Genomic DNA, 10,434 nt, shown 5'->3' on the forward strand with positions numbered 1-10,434 from the left:
CAAACTAATCATATCGAAATACTTGAGTCAGTACAGAACCGAGCAACCAGATTCATTGTTTAAGATTATTCCCGCTACTCGAGCGTCTCCGCCCTCAAATCCCAGTTAAATCTTTCTACCCTCGCTCTTCGTCGTCGTATTGCACGTCTCTGCCTTTTTCACAGACTCTTTTATTCAACCCCGCGTGACAACCACCTCATCCAGCCGGTCCATCGAGGTCATCGCACAAGTCATCAAAATGCTGTGATTCCGCCACGTGCCCACACCACCTCATTTCAGCAGTCCTTCTTTTTGCGCACCGCCCGAGACTGGAATGACCTTCCGAACGAAGCAGCAGTCATCCGCGATTTTGCGCGCTTCAAAAATGCCATCCAGTAAGCAGACTCAACCACATCCTAACATACACCTTCATCGATACCGCCATTTTATGACGCCCACCCCTCATGTAAAGTCCCATACGGGACCTTTGAGGATGTAATAAATAAATAAATAAACAAATAAATAAATAAATAAATAAATAAATAAATAAATAAATAATAAATAAATAAATAAATAAATATAAATGTTATTCATATACTTAGTCGTTCCAAAAATTCAATGAGGAGGTCGCGCTGCAACGTGAGCCCCCCCCCCCCCCCCCCCCCCCCGAACAAAATTCCTGGCTACGCCACTGCCTCGCGCTAAAACCAAGCGTTCGCACATCTCATAGATGTACGGACACGTCGTGGTTGGCGTAGGCCTGCCATCGCTCCGGGGTCTTCTCGCAGCCGTCGTTGCCTTTGCTGTTCCCTATAGGTGCTCGGGGTCTCCGGCTCGCCGCCGTCGCTTCGCAGCCATTTGTTGGGCTAACTGTTGTCTTCTTAATTTTTAGTGGGCCAGTGGTGAGTAGTGGAAATTAGCGAATTTCTGTGGCACATACCCATTTATGATGACGACAGTTTTTTGGTTCGCCGGACAAGGAACGATTCGCTAAAGAGCTTCGCAGTTAATAACAGATGATGCCATGAATAACATGAAATGCCTGTCGCGTACGTTATCAAGCAATTTCCACCAGTCACGTGTGGCCCACACCCGCACACTATGGCCCGAGGTACGCGCCTCAGGTGATTCACAGTCTATATCGACCCAGAGACCGCGAGAATACACTTTGGAAATGTTGACGCGAAAGCGTGAAGGAGCCCGTGTCGCAGAATATCCGCTGCCGGCGTGGTCACGTTTTCAGTGAGCGAAAAAGCCCGGTGCAAGCAAAAAACAGAGAACACACCTTGAGCCGGAATCAAACCCAGCCATACTGCATATAGCAGTTAGAGCCATGGCATTGCTTCAAGCTGGTTATGAAAAAAAAAAAAAAACCGGATACAAGCATCATATCCAATGCAAAAAACTTAGGCAGATCCCACACCATGTTGGATCTATTTCATCCGAAGCAGTGAGCGAATAGCAGTCTAAGCAGGATTTTTTTTTTCCTTTCGATCCAATCGTTAAGAGGTGGCTGGACGTCATCGCATAAATCAAGTAGTTGTGGGCATATCGTGGGCTTACCAGGCACGCCGAGTACGCGGGCATGTGAAGGGTAGCTTATGGTCCAACGCACGGTTACGTTTGGTCCAACGTAACGTCGGGACTCTCGTTAGGCAGAGACGTCAGCTTTATCGCAACGAAGTGCACGAAAATGTGACATGATGTGCATATCATGAGTGGCTGTCGTCGGCGTATTCGAGTAACGCTTGACTATACGTTGCGGACTCATAGGCGCATATGTAATGTTTATTACATTGTCATAAAGGCGGATAGCCAAAACTGGAAACACAGCTGGCGTTGCCCCTATACATGAAGCTTGCGTACGGTCGTTTTCCGAAGCACTTTGAAGCACTAGCTTCGCTCTGTGGTAGAATACTTGACTGTCATGAGGAATGCTTGTGTTCGATTCCCGATTGAACAGTTATTTTTATTATTTGCTTCCATCGGAATCTCCGCTCATCAAGAACGCCGCCAACGTCGATTCCGAATTTTCTGCGACCCAGGCTCCATTACGCTATCCCGTTAAAATTTCCAGCCTATTCTTGTTGTCCCTGGGTTGACATATATACTTTGAACACCTGTGGCACGTACCCGCATAACGAGGGCCACGGTACGCCACACGTGAGAGGTGGAAAGGTTTTCATGACGTATACGCGACGGGAAAGTCACGTTGTTCATTGTCATAACCAGTGGAACGTGTTCGTCATAAACCCATGTGCTCCTCTACCAATTTTGGTATATACCACGTGAGGGAGACGACGCCGATAGATAGATAGATAGATAGATAGATAGATAGATAGATAGATAGATAGATAGATAGATAGATAGATAGATAGATAGATAGATAGATAGATAGATAGATAGATAGATAGATAGATAGATAGATAGATAGATACGGTCAAAGTGCCTTTGGTTCGGTAAGAAATGCTTCGCATTAAAAAAAAAAAGTCCTATCGCGGTGACATCAATTGTGGTTGCAATGGTGGCTATCTGCTTTTATAAACATTGATTCCGCAAAGTACAGTGAAAAGCTGCTAGCAAACACCGACGGCCGCTGCTGATAATATGTACACCAAGGCACCGTGGCGTGCACTTTGTTGCGATAAAACTGACATCTCTGCTCTAACGGAAGTGCCGACGTCCCGTAGGACCATGAACTACCCTTCACACGCATGTGTTATCGATGTGCCTGGCATGACCAAGACATGCGCACAACTACTATATTTACGCAGAGACGACGATCCGACTCGTAACGCTTGGCTCAACGCGAAAACTCTGCGATGGGCTGTTACTCGATGAGTGCACGAAATCGATTCCCGAAATGATTGTGATCTGATGGAATTACTTGCCATTCTTTTCCTCACTCTGTTTGAATCGGTCCGGACAATTTAACGATGCTTTGGGTTTCCTGGATGTGTCGATTCTGCATTTAAGCAAGCGAACAGTAGCCTTCCGAACCTGTATATCCCGTTGCGACAGCAGCATCTACATCAGCCAGTTTGTAAGAGTGTCCGTATAGATACATATTTCAGGAACGTTGTAGAACCGTTTGTAACTAAATTTGTTTAGGAGCCCTGTCCTAAGGCGACTGTCTTGACCTTATAACTCAAGTATAGCTTTAGAAGATGAAACCTTTGACACGTCAACTGTCAGTATGGAGTCATGGAAATATTGTTCCCCTTTCACCCGGAATGGTAACCATTCCTTGCAGATTTCACATTTCAAGCAACCCTGAATTGTTTTCTGAGTGCACTGCGCTACTTCGAGTTTTTCTACACGTGTTATATCGAATGCAGGCGCATATCACCCCCCCCCTTTTTTTTTTATAGCCCTCCGTTTCAAAACACACCCTTACGACGTATATAGAAGTCGCTAAGCCAACTTGAAATTGGGATCACCATCAAGACAAGCACCTGTTTAGACACCGAGCTTTCATACAGGGTAACATGAAAGAAGTGCGTGAAACAGCTAAAAAAAAATATCGGCAGGTCCCACGCCTTGTGGGAATTGGTTTCACGCGAAGCCGTCGGCGATTAATTATCTATGCTGCATCTTTCGGCTTTGAGCCAGGTGTTACGAGGCGGATCGACCTGTTTTTAATAATAATATCTGGGGTTTAACGTCCCCGAACCACGATATGATTATGAGGGACGCCGCAGTGGGGGGCTCCGGAAATTTCGACCACCTGGGGTTCTTTGACATGCCCCTAAATCTAAGTACACGGGCCTCAAACATTTTCGCCTCCATTGAAAATGCAGCCGCTGCGGCCGGGAATCGATCTAGCGACGGTGACCTGTTTTTATAAGTGTAGTACCTCGTGCACATCGTGGGCTTAATAATAGTAATAATAGTAATTGGGGTTTAACGTCCTAAATCCACGATATAATTATGAGGGACGCCGTAGTGGAGGGCTCCGGAAATTTCGACCACCTGGGGCTCTTTAACGTGCACCTAAAGATAGATAGATAGATAGATAGATAGATAGATAGATAGATAGATAGATAGATAGATAGATAGATAGATAGATAGATAGATAGATAGATAGATAAAGAAATGAAAAGTCGCAAGGTTTCTTACGCATTTATCTAAGATGGGATGATGGCGAAAGCGAATACAATCGACTGATCAGTCGATTGTCAGTACAACTATATGTTGTCCACTTAACCTACAAAGTGCTGGAAAGAGAGAAATATAAAGAAAGCTGTCAGGCGTGCATAAAGAACCCTTGACTTCCTTACGGAACGAGACAATCTCGGTGGACCGAACAATAGCGGTTGTCCCAGCCGCTAAATAAGAAAAGAAAAGACAAGCTGCCTCGCTTTTTCCAAGACAATGCTATCGCCGCTTGGCGAGCATCCAGCAATCTAATCGAGCGTGGCTGCAGAGAAGAGAAAAATAAGAAAGGGATAAACGCTCCCAGAGCGCATACGCACAGCGGAGGCCATTGTCTTTACTGCCACTCAGCTGGTCCGCGAGAGAAAAAACGAGCGCCGTCGAAACCCCGCGGCTGCCAAGAGCTCGCCGCCGCGTGATTTCCAGACAGATAACGAGAGGCACGGTCGCTGTACCGAGGAACACGGGGCGCTTCTTATCTGACAGCGAGGCCGGTTATCTTATTGCCACCCGCGCTGCAGAAAATCTAGTCCGCTGGACAAGCATGATTTCCCGCGGGTAGAGGCTGAGATTTTAGAATGCCAACCGGCATTTATGTAAGATCCTAAGTACCACGTAGAGGAATAGCGACGGTTTTTTCAGTGTAGATTTGCTTTCACGAAATTGCAAGAACTTGTGAGCCCCGTTTTTTCGTTTCAGAGCCATCAAAACAATTTCTGGTGTTTTACGTGCTGGAAACGAGACATTGGTTACAGGGGCGTAGGTAGAAATATTTTTTGGGGGGGAAGGCACCTCCTTGCTTTGAAGTGCGGGCCAGTCAGGCAGATGAGGTCAAGTGTCCTTTTGGGCTCTGTATGACATAGCAAAAAAAAATTCGGGGGGGGGGGGGGGGGTCACGGGCCCACTGTTCACGGATTTTTTTTTTTTTCATTTCAAATATTTGAGCCACGTGAACTGGACGGGCACTTAGTTTTATAGTGGAGGGGTCAGCTGCACGATTTTGTCAGAAAAGCTTTCTTCTAACCTGTAAGTAATTGTACAATGCGGCAACACTATCGTCGTGGAGCATGTACGCATACAAGGTAACCTGCAATAACGCGACTGCGGCGCTTTCTCCTTGTTGACGTCACACTGTTCTGGCTGTCGTTATGATCTATATTTATGTTTCAGCTACTGTGTAGATGCAGTTCATCACAATATTGCACTTCTGTTTTATGGCCTTGAAAATACTTTTACCCCTGAAACTTTGAGAATGAGGACTTGAGGGGCTGATTCGTTTGTTCGAAATCACGTCACGTGTTACAGGAGGATTCATACCATGGGGTTCCAAGACGTGGAAGAGAAGACCGACAACATGAGCACAGGAAGGTGAACTTCAATACCTTTTTTTATTACCGAAGACATTGCTTCTCGCAGACGGTTTTATCACAACAACGCAAAAGTATAACTTTCTCTCTTGTCTTGTAGGAGTCTCTCTGTACAAATAATATAGTTACAATTGGTTTGAAAGAATTGTGTAAAAGAAATGTATGTGTATGATGTGGTGAGAAGGCAGACAACTGGCTAAAAATATTAAGTAGGCCCACCGGTGTACAGCATTGTTAAGAGTTGAATCTTCTATGAAACACTGGTATATTCAAACATAACGACGCATTGTCTCGGAAACGTTCTTGAATATGGTAAGCGTGGATTTAAGTAGATTAAAACAAACGTGTGCGTATTACATGTCAAGGGACTTTGCAATTGTAGCACCTAAGACACGACTCGATCAGAAATAATACATCTGGCAAAGAAGACAAGTCAACTTAAAAGTGTCAACTGACAGTAAAGTAAAAATAACTTGCGGGGCCAATTGAGCATATTTTGAACGCCGTCGGACTAGCGTTAGAAAATGTGCTTAGAGCACCATACGTGAAGCCAGTCGCCTACCTCGCATAATGTGTTTATGTAATTTGAATCTGTGTTTGTACTGTTAAAATGTGGGAGAAAAATAATGTTATAAATAATAACCGGAGATCCCCAGAAAATGCTATCCGAACAAGATGCCGTAGAGATAGGTAGAAACCACTAACACACAGCTCTCGCACTACTCACTCCGACACACACGCATAGAAAGAAAAGAAAATTACATTTGATTGCACATGATCAGCAAATGAGCAAGAACTTGCTGCATTCTGGCTTTTCTACATTTGGTAGGACGTCATCCGTCACCGTATTTCGCGTTGTGACATCATACATGGGCAAGAGAACACAGTTCTAATTGTAATACTGCGCTGGTCCATAGTGTCCACGCTGAAGGTCCACTTCCGGCAAGATGTGGAGGCGCTGGCAAGAAGAGACTGGTGGCATGAGCGAAACTGCCCAGCAAGCTTCAACAGGGGCTTAATGAGGGCTCATGAAAGCTTGCTGGAACACCTACACGAAGCACGTTACAGGTGACAGAACGTGGATTCTGGAGGCAGCTGGGGACAACAGCGCGGCGACTGCCAAGCGAGACTCCGGCGTGGATGTTGTAGACTCGCTGCGCAGACTGCGGGAGGATCGACGCTGCAGTCCCAGACGGTCGTGCTGTACACGTATTGGTTTGTACAGGATGGTTTCTTGCAGCGACGGGGGACGTGACGCAGGCGATCGAGCCTTGACTGCCAGGCTGTCTTCCGGGGAGGAGGTACGCCATCACGTCGTCCTTATTTCCGGGGGTTTGCTAGTAGAAAACGAACGACTAGTCGTGGGACCCGGGCGATAGGTGAGGGCGCGTCTTCCGAAGTCAACGGCGCGTAGGGATGTATACGTAAACAGAACACGAAAATGCACGAGACAGTCCCCACTCGTCCAAGCGTCTCACAAGTCCTAGCACGAGACCGGGCGCGATGGCGGCACTACCGTGGACATCAGGTCGGCAAGGTGACTCGGTATCTTGTCTGTGTGGGTCACCTGTACAGAAAGAACAAATGGAGTCACGTTTACGACAGGTTCGACAGAACACGGCACAAAAAGCACACGTAATTGCTCATGGACACTGAAACGAGCTTACTACACGGAATACAATGGGGGAGGGGGGGAGTGCACCGCTTGAATCCTTTGAAGTTACACTTCTTTATCACAATGCTTAGGGTATCGAAATATCACGAACGAACTACAGTCAAGGCATATATATCAGCATACCCTTAAAAACGTTTTTCGGCCGCAAAACTTTATCGCGGCATAATCACTCATGCTACGTCAACTGCCTCTGTTCTTGTGGATCACCTTATTTTACATATATTTTCGACAGAAACCAACCCGAATTCCGAGATGACTCATTGCGCTTGCTTTGGCACATGTTACCGAATGAGTAGCATCATATTTCAACAGGAACGTTTGTTTGCTCTCGTCAGCACTACAAGAAGGAATATCTATGAAAAGAGGGCCTTCGCTGCGGAACCTGGAACAGAAGAAGTGAAACAGGAATGCATTCGAGAAGGAAGGCGCGCTCGCAAGGCCATGAAATACGCCACGGCGGCAACCTATCCGATGAATATGTATGGTCGTTTTCCCGAGCAACATCGCCCACCAGAACGTTTGCCAAAGCACACACGGCTCGATAGGCCTGCACGTGCGTCTTCCAACGCTAAAGCCATGCGTCAGCGAGCCATGGAAGGGCGCGTACGAGACAGGCGGGCAGCCACGCAGCAGAGGAAGGTACAAGAAAGCTCGGGGACGTTAGCGTTACAACACAACGGTGGCCTGACCCACATCGCCATCCAGGCAGCGGCCCCTGCGAGCTGCCGACGTCGGAGAGGCCGCACCGAAAACCAGTTCCACTGCGCTGCCGTCAAGGAAGTCAAACACCTCCTCACTTCGGCGAAGTAGTCTTTTTTGTTTTCTTTCTTTCTTTCCCAGGACAAGCGCTCGCTCAAGGGAAAAACGCACCTGCAAGACCGACGCAGCAGACATTGCGCGTCACAGCAAACTTGCCAGGCAAACAATCGCGGAGAAGTACAGGCAGATTGGAGGAGCGCCCCTTTCTGTCGGTCCTTTCTTTTTTTTATTTCTTTTTCGGCGAGAGTTGAACGCTCGCGACGAGATGCGATGGCTATCGCAAAAACTCCCAGCGAGCAAGCGCGGGACTGCTACGCAAGATCCGGCTGGGGGAAACCGGCCGCTCAGCGAGACGTGATCGCAGAGCCAGACGGTCCACGTCAGCAGCGGGTCTTTGTCGGAAGGAAATAACGGTGCAGATACTGGGCTGCTAGAGTGTGCAGAGTTCCTCTCCCGAGGATTACACTGCAGGTGGAAAGGCAGGGACGGTAACCGTAATCTATCCGGTGGTCGTCCACACTGACAAAACGCCGATCCCAGAAAAGCGCACAAGACTCGTAATCTCAAAAAAACTGTAACTCGACACAGGTGCGCTTATCGCATTTCGACAAGGTGTCTTTTGCAAACCGAGGAATAAGAAATTGATTGCAGTTCGAGTATTGTGAGAGATAGGCGGGGCAGCGCAGCGAAGGTACGGTCCGCGGTACAGCCGTTCATTCCAGCCAGAAACCATAGAGGCTACGACGGCCAGATTGCGTGCTGCGCTTCAATCGCAAGCAGCGAAGCGAGACGTCACGTCATGGCTGTGGAAAACAGCCACCACGTCGCATTCCGAAAAAAAAAAAAAAAAGCGAAAGAAACATAGCGCTCTCCTGCGACGCTGCCCATCGCAGCCTAGATAATGCGGGAGACACCTGCAAGCCCTGCGGCGGTGAAGCTTCGTAAGTGGCTCGAGAATGCAGTTGCTTTTAACGAGGTGACGCTCGCACGACGTCGTCATGAGGAAGTCGACGGTTGCCGGCTAGCAAGTGTAGGACGAAATATGGCCGTCGCATTGCTGCACACGGTAGACCCGCAATGGTTGTCGCATTCTGCGCTGTACAATTAAACTCGTTATGAAGCAAGACCAACTAGCCAGGCTGTCCATTTTGTTAGCTTGTCACAAGGTTTTGAAGTAGTTAATGAAGCCAGTCGTAACGAAAATGTGACCGGTTCCTCGAAGCTAGCTTGTTTAATCCATTATGAGGGAAACTGCGCAAAAAAAAAAGAAAAACGTCGACTGAACAGCGGAAGCGCATTGCTGTTCTATTCTCCCTTTGTTGACGTTTTTTTTTTTTTGCGCAGTTTCCCTCATAATGAATTACCAACTCGCCCAACAGTCTATTTTTCTGTTTATTCAGTTGCGTTTAACAGCCTAGGATGAACTAGAAATGGTACCTGACAAAGGCATCTCGGTGCTAGATAACGTAACATAGCTAACGAACACGACTAGCGCAGTATAAGGAAAAACAAAGCGCACGTAAATGACACCAACACGTACCTCCTGTGCCGAGCAAGTGTTCGCCACTGCATTCGCAGAGGGGGGTAGAACTCCGAGGGGTTGGCGCGCCGGACTCGTGCTAGATCCCGCCGGATGCGACGACGAGCGGTTGGCGGGGTGCGTCTCGAGGGCGATCTGCAGGTCGAGGATGTAGTCGATCACGTTCTGAATGATTTCAAGCTTGCTGAGCTTCTTGTTGCGCGGCATATTGGGCACCAGCTCCTTCAGTTTGGCAAGCAGCGAGTGCATTTCTTCCTGATTCAGGTCTCGCTCCTTGCGGCCATTGCGACCGGCGCGGCCTTCGGCCACTTTGGCGAGGCACCGGCTGATCGCTTGCTGCTGCTCGTTCTGCGCCTTCATGGTCATTTAATCCGTGCGGTGGCACTCACGGCAGCGATGAACCGGTAATCCGACAGTTGGCGATGCTAAGCACACGTCGGAGACTGCGCCTTTTTGTGCACCACACGATCAAAAACGCAGTTTCGAACACGAAAGTTCACAGTTGCGATTGAAACACACGTCTTCGAACGCACGAAGGGGCAGGAAAATGACTTGCGAGCGAGGGTAATGCTCCATTTATACTGCCGCGAGACCACACGCCCTATAGCCGGAGCCGTGGGAGGAGCTTTGGGGAAGGCGGCAACCAATGGGAAGCCAAAGGAGACAACCACGTTAGTATCGCTTAAGGACGCTAGAGGGCGCCACCAACTGGCCGCTAAACGACGCACGCGCACACCAGCATCGCCAGTCGGTCGCTAGTCGCGCCTAGTCGCGCCTGCTTCTGAGTCGCAGCTGTGGTGGCGCGTATATTTTTGCGCTTTCCTAGCACTCTCCCCCGTTTCCCACACGGGACGTTTCTCCTCCTCACCCGAGTGCGCGAGCCAGCTGTGCCCGGGCGGTGAACGCGCGTGCCTTTCCAGCCGGAGCCCGGCGACTTGGCTCCCCCGTCTCCTCCGTTG

The 10,434-nt window shown here is 48.5% G+C and overlaps 1 protein-coding gene across 1 annotated transcript; it reads right to left on the reverse strand.

Annotated features, from left to right (window-relative positions):
* Positions 1 to 5,511: 5,511 nt before the first annotated feature.
* LOC119372134 (DNA-binding protein inhibitor ID-2) lies at positions 5,512 to 10,020 on the reverse strand. The gene is made up of 2 exons (XM_037642596.2): positions 9,476 to 10,020; positions 5,512 to 7,068 (listed from the first exon to the last, which is right to left on the reverse strand). Exons 1-2 carry the CDS (start codon positions 9,839 to 9,841, stop codon positions 6,985 to 6,987), a joined length of 450 nt encoding a protein of 149 aa, XP_037498524.1. The 5' UTR covers positions 9,842 to 10,020; the 3' UTR covers positions 5,512 to 6,984.
* Positions 10,021 to 10,434: the final 414 nt, after the last annotated feature.

Source organism: Rhipicephalus sanguineus, chromosome 10 (assembly GCF_013339695.2).
Source record: "Rhipicephalus sanguineus isolate Rsan-2018 chromosome 10, BIME_Rsan_1.4, whole genome shotgun sequence".
Lineage (NCBI taxonomy): Eukaryota > Metazoa > Arthropoda > Arachnida > Ixodida > Ixodidae > Rhipicephalus > Rhipicephalus sanguineus.